The sequence below is a fragment of the Varanus komodoensis genome, unplaced genomic scaffold (assembly GCF_004798865.1).
Source record: "Varanus komodoensis strain SLA01 unplaced genomic scaffold, ASM479886v1 scaffold1, whole genome shotgun sequence".
NCBI classification, from domain to species: Eukaryota; Metazoa; Chordata; class Lepidosauria; order Squamata; family Varanidae; genus Varanus; species Varanus komodoensis.
In genome coordinates this window covers 83,255,696-83,269,148 of record NW_025335268.1, presented here as the reverse complement: position 1 = coordinate 83,269,148, position 13,453 = coordinate 83,255,696, and the positions used below count along the sequence as shown (strand labels likewise).

The following is a 13,453-nucleotide window of genomic DNA, read 5'->3' as shown; positions in this document are numbered from 1 at the left end:
TTGGTGATCTCGGGCCAGCCACTCACCCTTAGCCCAACCCATCTCACGAGGTTGTCGTGAGGATAAAATGGAGCGAAGGAGTGTTACATAAACCACTCTGGGCTTCCTGAAAGAGGAGAAATGCTGGGATATAGATGCAACACATAAGGGGCCCAACTCTGCCCTACAGTGTTCACTGGGCAACAAGGAAAATCAAATTAAGTTGATTGAGATGAGAATGTAGACACAATATACATTATTTTATTAGAACTATACAATTGAATATTTTAAGAATGACATATGCAGTATCATTATAAATGCTGTTAATCTTTATACAAAATACATTTAACATTGTATATGCATGGTTTGTTGGCCAATATTAAAAAAAATAACAGTATTACAAAAACTTAGTGGTCCCAATAGCTACATCTTTTGGCTGATGATTAGGGTAAGTTACAACTTCCCAGAAAACTGGTTGTAAAACATCTTCTTCTGTTCAACCATGTTCTCTGTTAATATTTGATCCATAGTTTCTGAACAGTCAGAGGTAGTTCAGTATTTTTTTTCCTGGTCATAATGCTTTGCAATATGCTACTAACCTGAGAAATTTCTTGTTAGTTGCAAAGTCATGGTTAGAACTTGATTAAAGAATTGTACCTATTCACACTAGTCTGAACTTTGACATCAGTTTTGTACCTGGAGAATCACAGCTGATGTTAATTTTTCATTTAGTCTCCCAGAGCTGTTTTGGAACATTTTCTGTATAATTTTTCACTAAAGTTCTACAAGAAAATGGCTCCAAAACTTCACAACTATTCAGTGTATTGGGAAAGCAAATTACCTTCCCAGGACATGCACCCTACACCCTTGGTATATGTTGTATTGGTGCTATTTGCATGTCGTGCTCTGAAAAAATAGGAGTATTTTCACTCAAACCAACAGTCACACATCTGCAAAGCTTCTCCCTTATGTTTTGTCGAAAGTTGTGGGAGCCAAAGTAATAAACCAATGGGTCAAAGCAGCAATTGAAACCGACTATTGCAAACGATAGTTTATAACCCATATAAAATGATTCTTTTTGGAAATAGAGTACAAAATGGGTAACTGACATGATAATGTGAGGCATGTAACATACTGTGATCACCAATAGCAACACGATTATCAAATAAACTGTTTGCTTTTTTGTTTCTCTCAGTTGCGTGGAAGAGGAATGAAGAAGGGTTAAGATGATTGAAATGTAGCAAAATCCCATGATGAGCAAAGGTATCAAAAAGAAGAAAAATATCAGAGCACCAAAGTAACTGATGAAGTGTTCTAAGCTTCTAAACATGTCTCTTGGCAAAATGTCAAAGCAGGTAATCATCGATAACTCCTTTACACAAAAAGTTAAGTTATTATGCATCAAAGGAATGAGAGGTGGTAAAACAAGTACCCAAATGATGAAACATATCAGAACAGCAGTTCTAGTGGATCTTAGGGCTTTGTAGCTCAAAGGGTGAACAATGCCCAGGTAGCGCTCTATGCTTATGCTCATCATGGTTAACGTTGAGCTGTGCATGTTTCCATAGGACAGAAGTGTGACAATGCGGCAGAACGCATCACCAAAGAGCCAAACATTTCCTTTTAAATAGTAAACTATTTGAAAGGGGAGGATCAGGGTGTAGGCCAAGTCTGCGATGGTGAGGTTAAGGCAAAACACTATGGTAGGAGTCCAAGGCCTTGAATACCTCCAAAGGAACCACAAGGAGACACAATTCAGAGGAATACTGATGCTGAAGATAACTGAGAAGAGGACAGGCAAGGTGGTGCTGATCACAGTGCTTTGCAGCGATTCCAGTGTGGAATTTAACAGATGTTGTGCTATGGGAATTGATTGGTTTCTGCACATCAAGACAAATGGGCTAGCTTGAGGCATCCTTCTTCAGAATGGAGCTTTGATCTGGCAGACACTTATTTCTAAATGTAAGAATGAGACAAACATGTTGGTATAATAATGATCTTTGTTCTTCAGCTGTTACCTATTAGGCCAATGTTCAACAAAAATATCTTAACGGCTCAGTTGTGCATAAAACGTAAATGCAGAGAGGGTAATAAACATCCGTGAGCATGTCTTAGCACAGGTGGGCCATGTTACTAACAAAAAGGCTACTTTTGACACTTGAAGAGACTGGGCCTGGATTGTCTCCGCATCACAGTACTGAGTATGCCTTTGTGATATCAACAATCAGTAGAGAACGGGACAAATGGAGTGGCTAGTGAAGCAGCCTATAGTTGGAGAAAAGGGGCACAAGGTGGCAGTAATCAGAAAGGGGAGAAGGAGGAGGCATATAAGGGAATGTCAATTTATTTGTTAGTTTTTACCAGAATGTTCTTCTTCACATCCCCAAACAAAAGCACATTTTGGAAGCAAAACTTACATACGTCTGAGCTTGCAATCACACTAGCAGAATCACACTAGCATGAGAAAACTGTTCACTTTACGAATGTACATTTTAGCAAAAGGATATGCTTTGTTGTGTCTTAGTTAATGTGGGGAAGCATATATCTGGGTTTGCACATGCAGCTCCTCTACCAAACAGTATCATCAACAAAACTTCAAACATGGGAAGAGAAGCAAGGCAGATTAAGCTTTCAGCTGAAATTCACAAAAATGTAATGAGTTCAAAATGTGTGGCTTCTTCTAGGAAATATGAAATTTGGCAGCTGTCCCTGAAATTATTAATTAATAGGGACAAGGAACAGGTTTCATTGTGGTACTGTACATGAATGGGAAGGATGCGGGCTGTTCAAATATAGAAGGATGTATGTAAGCAATTATCATCATTCCTGCCAAAAATCTGTAGTTGCCCACCTTTCTGAAAACTGAAACACTTACCTACCTTTCTGAAAATGGAAATGTGTATATTTCTGTCTTTAAACAATGTTTAAAGGGAATCATTTATGGGATTTGACCACATTGTCAATTGACAAATTTTCTAATCCTGCCCAGGATTACAGGCTCTTTGAAAGGATTCATATGACTTTTTCAGGAGAAGGAAAACCTAGTTATGAAAAATAGATTGATAAGAAAGTCTACAAGTCTTTAAGGTGCCTTAAAGCAGGAGCAGGCAACTAATGACCTACAAGTCCCATTAGCTCTAGTCAGCATAACCAGTGGTGACTGATGATGGGAGCTGTAGGCTGAGCTATCTGGAGATTCACCCCATTTTAAAGACCAGTATGCTTATTTTAGCATATGCTTTCATAGCTTACTTTCACAAATGCATGGAGTGTTATTAAGAGTTTAAGGCTTAGTATATACAGTACACTTGGGTAGAGGAGATTTGTAAACAGTGGCTGAGCAACCCCTGCAATCACCACTCTTTCTAGGGTCCTCTGCGGCAGTTGCACACTGGGGCTATGCAAACCACAATCCTGCGTTCAGACAACATGGCAAGCCATTTGATTGTTTCTTACAGTGGTTTCTGAAGACCAAACTTACCATGGTGAAATACCACAGCAGGGTTCAGAGAACTCAAACGACCAACAATGATATAAAACCGTCATGGCTTGGCATGTTCTCTGAACCCAGGCATAGACATGAAGGAAATTAAATGCAGAAAATACTGGTGGTGACCATCACATTAACAGTGATCATGCACAATTGCTGTTGAAGTCTATACCAAGCAGTTAACATTTGCAGTATGCTAAAACTTCATCATTTGGATTTGAGATGGAAATTCTCACACATGGATGGCCCGTACATTTTAAAATCTTTTGAAGTATCATGCAAAGCTTCAGCTGCTGTACTTCTGTTCTTCCACTGCTCCACCTGCTTGCTCTGTGTAAAATCAGAATCTTGATGGCTGTAATGGGTGAGGGAAAAGGTTAGGCTTGGCTTTGGCCCTTAATCAGACAATGATGCTAAATCTCCATGAAATACAAGAGAAAGGACAACTACAATGCCACCTATCCTTTCTTATGCTTTCCTCTGAACCTCATTCTTGGTATGGTGTGGAAGGAACAGGCAGGGGCTAGGATTGTGGAACGAATAGATAGAAGGCAATGCAACTGCTTTTCCCCACTTTTCTGATGGAGATTTGCTCCACTGAATAAAAGTTTTCTAAGATCTTCTCTACATGAGGCTGTCAATGTGCTGTATCATTTCACAGTTTCATCACAAGCACTACACAAAGTATTGCCCTTTTCTTTTCATACTGTATAATTCCTGGATGGCACTGGGCTGAAAATGAACAGTGCAAATACAGAAGTAAAAAGGGTTTGGTTTGTTTGTTTTGCTTTATCCAAATAAATATCACTTCTTCTCTGCATTAAAAAGGGTGAATGAAAGTGCCCTTTAGACACTGAAGCAAGCGTGCATGCAATTCTCTGAAATGAGATGGTGAATGATTGCCCGTGGTGAATGCCGCTTAAAGAGTAAGAAGGGAGGCAAACCATTTCCTCTGAGGCTTACAGGGTTATAAAACTGTGCAAGAACAGCTTTACCTTGTTAAAATTCAGTATCAGTATTATTTTATTAGGGTTCTAAACAAGATAATCTGGATTAATATAGGAACACATGTGGGGCCTTGATTGTATCTCCACTGGAGCCCCAAATGTGCAGTGGCAGTGCAGGTGGTGGTGATGGCAACAGGCCACAGGGATCACACAATTTGTTGTCTGTGGTCATTTATCTGTTGACAGTAGTATGATGATCTGATGATGTTAGGAAATGTACCCTCTTTTTTCCTGCTCTGTGTCACTCACAAAAAATACAGAACTAACTTGTTGTGACATTCCCCTGCTTACATGAACATATTTCATCACAGCTGTTTCATAACAGGAAAAGTGTGAGGGTTCCTTGCTTCCATAGGCAGATTTTTGCTTGCTTGCTTGCTTCTTTTGGAGTCAGAAGCCATCAGAGAAAAGGGTAACGAGACTCTTGGCCACATTCACACACTTCCTGTTGCAAAGCATTTCCTTGCATGCTTTGTGCTGAGGGCCATTCCTCGTATTTTTACTAACGCTTAAAGAAATGCGGGCATTTCCCTGAACTGTGTGCACCAGCAGTTTCACAGACTGAACTTTCCAAGTGCCGTGTGCCTTGATCGGCCAGCACGTACAACCCTGCCAAAGCACAGTGATCCATGTCATGACCACAGCTAGTACAAAAACCTTTACGTGCATCCTTCATGCATACAATGAATGCATACACGTGGGCAAGGGGCAAAGCATTCCAACCTATAGCTCCAGCCCAGTTTATGGGTATTTATTGTAAGGGCTGAAAAGATTACCATGCATGCAATGGCAGGCCTGTATACACTAGATGTTGGAGATCACGGGCAGGAGGTACTGTTGTATTTGCATTCCACTTGTGGGTTTCTTCTGAGTAGCCAGTTGGCCAACGTGTGAACAGAGTGCTGGACCAGATGGACCCTTGTTCTGACCCAGCATGACTTTCTCATGTGCAAAGCGTTCTCTGCTTCCACAGAAGAAAGCAGCCTTGCCAAACAGGGGTGCATAGACGTTACATGGAGGCATGATGCTGGGGAAGGCTCTTTCACCCTAATGTCACATATGCCTGCCGATCCATTCACATTCACTGACCTGGTCAGCAGGACTCCGAATGGTTTCTTCTGGCAGGATTATTTTCCATGAACAAGCCATCCTGAGAAACGGTGATTCGTTTTAGGGGAGCCTACTGAGCTTATTTTGTCATCTAAACTCAGCAAAGTGACTGTCAAGAATGGCTTGAGAGAAGTTTGCCAGGAGCAGCAAGCCCTGTCACTTGCTTTTGCGATCTCACCGGTGACTACCCCTGCACTAGTACCAAAATGGCACTTTGGAAAGACCATCACTTGTTCCTGTTTTAATTTAATATTTGGAGTGTCAAAACAAAGTGCAGTTGGTGTAGCATTGTTATCATTTTCTCAAGCACCTGAAAATTGTGCAGTTTTTAAAAAGCCTGTCCCAAAAGGGCAGAATCCATACCTCCCTTTTCTAGAGTAGCTGGAGATTTGGGAAAGTGTTGAAAAAGGGGAGCACTGAGAATGGTCGGTTCAGTATCTGAAAGCATGAGGATTATAAGGGTTAATGTTGCCCCCAGGCCTTTTCAGGGCATCCACTTTTGCCACTCTTTGCCTTTTACTGTGCTTTTCTACTGACAGTGAAGCAGTTGGTCCCTTGCAATTGGGCAAACATTCCCTTATGCAGTGTGCCCTGTCCTTCCTTTGACAGCTGAAGCGGAAAAGGAGACTGATGAGCAAGATTGCACATGTACTTGTGAAGGACATTGTGCACTTTTTATATAATTATGTTCACACTGCAAAGAAAATGTACGGCCCCCACTGGCCTTTTTTCAGACTCCAAAATATAAAGAAAGATGGTGTTGAACAAAAAGACATAGCAAACTGGGAGATCAGATGGATTCCATCGGGAAGGACCAGTTGGAGGACTGAGAGAAAGAAGGTGAGAATAGTCCATGGTACTCTTAATCATACGCTGGGAATGCCATGGTTTGATCAAGAAACAAAGGAACCACTGTGGCTTAATCTCAGGGCAGCTTAGTGTAATGTGAAAGCACCCACTGTGTGCATGAAGACCCTGTGATAAGAACTCAAAGAACTCCACCCCAGTAGAGCTGATGCAATTACAGGAGCATATGACTCTTCTGCTGAAAGGCTTCACTGGCTCCCAGGCTATTTCTAGGCATGATTCAAAGTGCTGGTAATGACAGGTAAAGCCGATATGGCTTGGGTCCGGGAAAGACCATATTCTCCTGCATGAGCCTGTGTGGACTCTAAGATCTTTCTCCTGGTCCCACCACCCTTGCAGGCACACTTGGTGGGACTGTAGACGAGGACCTGCTTGGTGGCTGCCACAAGGCTCTGGAATTCTCTTCCTGGGGAGACTAGGCTGGAAACTTCCTTGCCTTCCATAAGAAGGCAAAAACTTTTTGATTCCAGCAGGAATTTGGGAATGGCTGGTGAGTTTGTGCTGGGTTAGTTTTACTATTTATATTTCTTGTAGTATTTTCATCTGGATAGTGGTTCAATTTTAATATTTAATTGATTTAATTATATTTTTAACTTTCATATACTTTTGAATGTTTTAATTGTATGAATTTTAATGTTGTGAGCTGCCTTGACTCCTGGTCACTGGGAATAGGTGGGGTATAAATAAATGTAACAACAACAACACAAACATTAGGAATGATGAAGCAGCCTCCATCTGGTAGCAGATTCTGAAGTACCATACCATAAAAAATAATTTACATTATTTATAGCCTGGCTTTCTGCCTAGGCAGCTGACAACTAATATAAAAACCATGATATCAAAATATAAAACAAAGGCAGTATTCACACATAACAACAAGCCATTCTGGAAACCATGGAGGCACTGCAAGTCTGAATTCAGCATGGATGGTGAAGCATGGATTATTTGGTTTTCATGTATCCCCGCAGAGAATCAATGGCCTGTTTTAAAGTTTCCATGTTACACCATTCCTCATTTTTATGTGTGACCCAGTTATAATGTTTCCACGTGCTTTCTGAGTTTTTGCCATCGAGTTTGGTAGCAAGAGGGGCTCTGGCAGTAGCGCACGCTTCCAGCCTCAGCTCTTCCTTGATCTATTCTGCCTAGTAACTCTTAAGGCAGCTGCAGCCATGCTCTGATTGGCTGCCTTATGCTGCTTCATCCCTCTGCTCATGCATGACTGGGTCCCCCACCTCTCTCCTGCCTCCCTGCCACCCCTGCCTTGTTCCTGGCCTTCCTGAGGGCTGCAACAGACACATCCCTTCTGGTCAGCCAGAAAACTCTCCCAGGAAGATGGCCATATGTGTTCCTGCGGGAAACTCTTCCCAGAAGGACCTGTTCCCTCCAACCTTGGCATGGACACCTGCGCTGATGCTCTCTGCCGGCCTGGGGAGGCAGCCCCTGGCGGTGTGTGCAAGTCCAATGCACAGGGAGGCATGTGCAGTGAGGGAGGGGTGAGAGCCGTGTGGGCGGGCAGGTGGGTGTGCTTGCTCATTGGCACATAGCAGGGGAGTGGTGGGAAGTGTTCCTGCAGTGCTCCTATAAAGCAACAGTGTGACTCTAGTAAGTAAGCAGTTGCTTTGCCGAGCGGCAGGAAACAAACAAACAAGCTTCTGGTGTTGATCCAGCCTTTTGGAGATTTATTCAAGGAGAGATAGTCCATGAGATATTCTAGACCTAGATGATTTACAGTTTTAAAAGGGAAAACAAAAGAAACAGAACAAAACAACACAACTCTTTTGAATTGTGCCTGGGAACAATTTAGTTGACCAACTAAAGTGGAGCAGTATTGGAATCATGTGCTCCATACAACAAGCTCAACCAATGTGAAACCAGTTGTAGTTTCTGAACACTCTTCCAAGGCAGCCTGTGTACAGAATGTTATAGACCACGAACCTGGCTCTTACTGAGTCACAAACAGCTTCTTCAGAGAAGGACATTGGCGCTGTACTAATAGCCTAACCTTCTTAGAAAAAAAGCATCTGGTTACCTCTCCCACCTGGTCGTTCAGGTGTGGTGCTAAATGTAAGATAAGCCCCTAAACTCTCAAACTGATTCTTAATGGGGAATGTGATCACAACCACAACAGGTGGAAAAGCTAACCCCAGATTTATTTAGCAGAACTCCCAAGGGATGTTACTAGATTGAAGCTGGAATTTCCCTATGTTTATGCCAGGCAGATGTCATAGCTGTCACGTCTCTCCTAGATTTGCAGTCATCCTATCTAACAGGAGCTTTACTCAGTTTGTAGAAAATTCCATCTTATTCTATATGGTATTATTTCACTGTGTTTTATTCCATGGTATTATTTATACATTAGCATTGGAATTTTGACATAACCTATGTTTTGAAAAAAGAAATGTCTTTGAATTCTCCTCCTACATCAACGATGGACAACACACTGTCTGTGCTTGCGTGTGAGCAACCAATGCTGTTGGTGCACTCTCTGGTCACCACCACTGTCCACCTCTGCATATTCTCACTGCCTTCCTGCAACATTTCTGTTCTGGAAAGAAGGTACATGCTCCACACATGCCTTGTTCCCAACAAAATGTTTGATTCTCTGCAGAAAGGTAGACATTGTGCTGGGATGCACAGCAGTGCATGCATTCCTCATGCCTTTATTTCCCAGTGGAATTGCTGGATTTACAACAGCACATCTACTTCTGCAATAGCATAGGGTAGGGTGCAGCTATTTGGGGGGGGGGGGTGGTCCAGAGCAACCAATGAAGCACCTTCAGCCCTCCAAATTTGTCCCCTTTTTGTTGGAATTAGTTAAAACCCAATGTATGAAAGGGGAAATGTCTGGCCACTAACTGATTAGTGCATGTAGGAAACTGGCGGCGCTGCTTTTGATTTTCTGTTTGCTTACTTGATGCCTCCCTTTAACTGTGACAATTAACTGTCTGTTAATACTCTATAAAGATACTTTTTTAAAGTTTGCAGTTGTCTTCTGTCTCAAGAATGGCCAGACAAAACTTAGTCAGCAGCATCCAGTTCCTAGATGAATAGGAAATGGATAGGTATATTCAACTGGAAAGAAAAGACACTCCAACATATTCATTTCTTCTCTATTCCAATCAGCCTGATGTAGTATATCAATATTAGTGCCATAAAGAGAAGCTTCCAGATCAGGAAAGCTTTCCAGGCCAGGCCAGGCCAGGCCCAGGTCCAGTAAGCTCAATTCAGGAAGAAGGACCTACTATTCTGGGCTAGCCAGTGTGTGGTAAGAATGAAAGGTGAATACTGAATACTGGAATGCTTGTGGGGGGAAGATATCCCCACTCCCCCAAGAGATTAGGGAACATGAATCTCCAAGGAAGATGACACATTGTCCTGAGATATCTGGAAATTACTCCAACAGCAGCTAGCAAACACAGACCAAACAGGCAATAGAGAAGAACATCAAGAACAATCACACATTCCTCCAACAAGTCACATAAGTCAGGCAGACAAGGGCCACTCCTAATTCCTGTAGTGGTAAGTACAGAGCGAAACAGTAAGGACTTTTCCAGCAGAAGGTGTGCAAGCTCTGAACACAAGCAGAGGCAGGTGGGGAGGCAGGGCTCTGAACTCAGGGCTGGCTCCCTTCCTGGCCATGCAAGGGATTGCTGTCAAGAATCTACTCTGAAGGACAGGTAACTGACCGCCTCTCTCTCCCTCTCTTTCTCTGATACCTCCTTTTTCTGTTAGGCAGGAAGTTTTTTATCTTTTAAAAAACACAGAGCAAAACTGGGATGTGATAGGAATATTTACTTCCTGGACAACATTAGGTTGAAAGCTTGAGTCCTCTGTAGTTTTTGCTGAACAAATTTTCCTTTCCTTTTCAAGTGTTGCTTGTATAAGCTTGGATACAAAATCAGGGTATGTTCTTTCTCTGGCGACATGCATCAAACCCCAGCAAAATATTCCAAACCTTTTGAGGCCATCTGGCAGGCAAGAACCTCCTCTTGAGGTGATCGCTCCCCAAGATTACCTGGCAGACAAAGGTCCCAGATAATCAGATGGGAGACACAAATCCTGACACTGAGAATAGTTCTACTTATATGCATGTATATCCATATGACATCTCCCTTGAATGTTGAATCATAATTGGTATGAATAACTCTGCAGATCCTACAATAATAGATGGGAAACATACTGGCTACCAGGGTGGGAACTGAGTCACACCAATTTTAGGAATATCTATTACCAGATTATGAAGAAATTGTAGGGCTGAAGTTTACAGGCTAGGAACCAAAGTATAGCCTGCTCTGTTGTGTTCTGCATCCTCTCGCAAGAAAAAGAGGACGAACATCTCTGGATCTGCCTGTTAACTTCTCAAACTTGGAGCAAATGATTCTAGGGCACATTTTCTCACAAGCAAGTACCACTTCTGCATTGTAAAGAAGCTCCCTTTCTGTTCTCAAGTTTCCTTAAGAGACATCCTGTTCAACAGATCATACCTAGATTCTTACTGATAGAATGACTGAAGCAGAAGACAAACAAGGAAGAAGAAGACTGAAAAATAAACTTTAAGCCTTTCACTCTCAGGGCACATAAAGAAGGGATACTGGGCCATAGCATCTTGTCCCAGCTCAGCAGATAGTTGAGCTTGGTTTAACTGCTGGGGAAATCCTTTCTTTTGAGATTGGGAAGCCACTAGCTGAGAAGACCTTTCATTACACCCCCACATGCTGACTAGTAAATGTTGTTAATTACCAATTTGTTGGCTACCAAGTTGAACCTAAATTATTGTGAATTTGCCTATAACACTGTGGTAGTGATAGTCTAAGTTATTGTGTGATTAGGGTGAACGACTTGACAAATGAAACTCACAATACACTCCTACTCAAAAGATAGATTATTCAGTTCAAGGATTGCAGTTGTAAAGATCTTTTAATTTGTAGCCTTCCAGAGTTTCAGCCAACAACGCCTTTTCTTTTCAGTGCTATTATATGAAGTTTTAAATAATTTTAAATGCAGTAAACCAGAAATGGAAAGATAAATAATGCAGGTGAAATGGTGCAGCCAGGAAAGGAGTGTCAAGTATAGATGCATGGTAGTAGTATCAGAGGCCCATAGCACACTGCTTTTGTCAAAACCATGCCTCTTTTAAAAGATAGAAGAGTAGTGCTTATATGTGGGATGAACCACACTTCTCTTTTGCCCATTGCAAACATATAAAATGAGAGATTCTGCAATCAAGAGAGAGAGAGAGAGAGAGAGAGAGAGAGAGAGAGAGAGAGAGAGAGAGGAGCAAAGGAAAAACCAAAGGCAATAATTTCATGAAGATGAAATGCCCCATGGAGATAAACAAAGCATGACTCTTCTGCACTAAACTCCAGAAAAATACCACTGTGTAGTTCCTCTTTGTGTGTGTGTGTGTGTGTGTGTGAAGGAGGGGGAGAAAGAGAAGGATTTCTGTGTAGAGGTAGAAACTGGCATTTAGCTTTGTGGGATGGGAGTGCTCAGTGTTATTCTCTGGGAACCTGCCACTTGCTGATGAAATGCCCATTTGTCTTCCTTTTCCTTTGATTCTGTATTAATAAAGCAAATCTTCCAAAAGTGCCGTTCGGAAGTAAGTATATAAGACCAGCATATTTTTGCAGCATCTACCCAAATATACAGGAGAACTGGCTTGCTTATTAGAAGAGTCAGTTAAGTTTAAGGACTAATTAATTGTAAGATCTAATTACATTAGCTTTGTAACAGCTGGAAAGGGCAACTTCCAGGATAACCATGTTGCTCTGACTCCTGGAAGTGCCCCACCCTCCTTTAAAAGGAACAGAGGAGTCACAGCTTCCTGGCAGGATGCTGGGAGCTACAGAACAGAGACATTTGTTCGGAGGGTAAAACTGAACCTCCAAGCAGACGTTAAAGTAATGTCTTCTAAAATGTCATTATGAGAGGTAGCTGTCAAATGTCTGTATACAGATAACTAAATATGGATCTATAATAAGCTATTACAACTATTCCCATTGCATACACACAGTAAATATGTTAGGATAACGTAGCATACATATTCGGTATCCTTAAATGTGACCCATGTACATGGATCATTGAGGGAATTATCCACTGATCTGAATTACAGAGTGACTTGCCAGAGCACCCAGCTGGAATACAACTGGGTGCTGGAGCATCTGCTGTGCATCAAAAGGTCCTAGTGTCCATCTTCAAGCAGGTAGGAAAGAACCTGGAAGCCACTCCAGTTCATTGAGATAATACCTGACTAGATAGACCAAAGGTCTATATTAGTATCAGGCAGATGTTTTTTGTTTCTAATCCACTTAATTGCAAATTAAATAACATTTTAGCAATCATCAGGAAAGAAATATGTTTATTAAAAACTCTTTTACTTCCCCCTTTTTTAAAGAAAAAGAACAAGTTTACCTGATTATAAATCCGCTTCTGACACCCTGAAGATTTGTTCTTGAAATGAATTCATTTTTCTCAGTTTCTGAATGTAAACCTCATGCCGTATTACAACACACTCACTTCCTCTGACATACTTTTCGTGAGCCCAAACCTCTGCTCCCTCTCTCTCTCTTCCTCTCTCTCTCACACACATCCTTGCAGGGACTTATGACGCCCATATCCGTGGGGCCTTTTATCTGTTCTGGGTGTCATAGATGCTATTGAAAGTATTATCATTATTATTATTATTATTATTATTATTATTATTATAACATTTCTATGCCGCCCCTTGCTGAAACCTCGGGGTGGCTTACAACACAATAAAATACATTGAAATACAATAGTACATAATAAATTACCATTAAATAAAAAAATACAAAAAATACATTGATTTACAAATATAAAATTAAAATTATCAGTATAAAATAAGTAAATAAAAATATAGGAGGAGAAAGAGAAGGAAGAAGAAGTTGCCCTGCCCAGATCATATGTTTTAACAATTAAAATGATGTTTAAATAAAAAGGTCTTTACCTGGTGCCGAAAAACCAGTAACGACGGTGCCAG

The 13,453-nt window shown here is 41.4% G+C and overlaps 1 protein-coding gene across 2 annotated transcripts; it reads right to left on the bottom strand.

Moving 5' to 3' along the window:
• Window positions 1-220: 220 nt before the first annotated feature.
• On the bottom strand, window positions 221-12,992 carry LOC123024708 (P2Y purinoceptor 8-like). 2 transcript variants are annotated; one of them, XM_044432760.1, is made up of 3 exons: window positions 12,865-12,992; window positions 3,723-3,824; window positions 221-1,935 (listed from the first exon to the last, which is right to left on the bottom strand). In XM_044432760.1, exon 3 carries the CDS (start codon window positions 1,892-1,894, stop codon window positions 839-841), a length of 1,056 nt encoding a protein of 351 aa, XP_044288695.1. In that variant the 5' UTR covers window positions 1,895-1,935; window positions 3,723-3,824; window positions 12,865-12,992; the 3' UTR covers window positions 221-838. The 2 variants fall into 2 exon arrangements, with proteins under 2 accessions (XP_044288695.1, XP_044288704.1); XM_044432769.1 differs by lacking the exon at window positions 12,865-12,992 and having other exon boundaries at window positions 3,723-4,207.
• Window positions 12,993-13,453: the final 461 nt, after the last annotated feature.

Excerpts from the sequence above, each read along its gene's own strand:
- LOC123024708 (XM_044432760.1), bottom strand. The coding sequence starts at position 1,894 with ATGCCTCAAGCTAGCCCATTTGTCTTGATGTGCAGAAACCAATCAATT.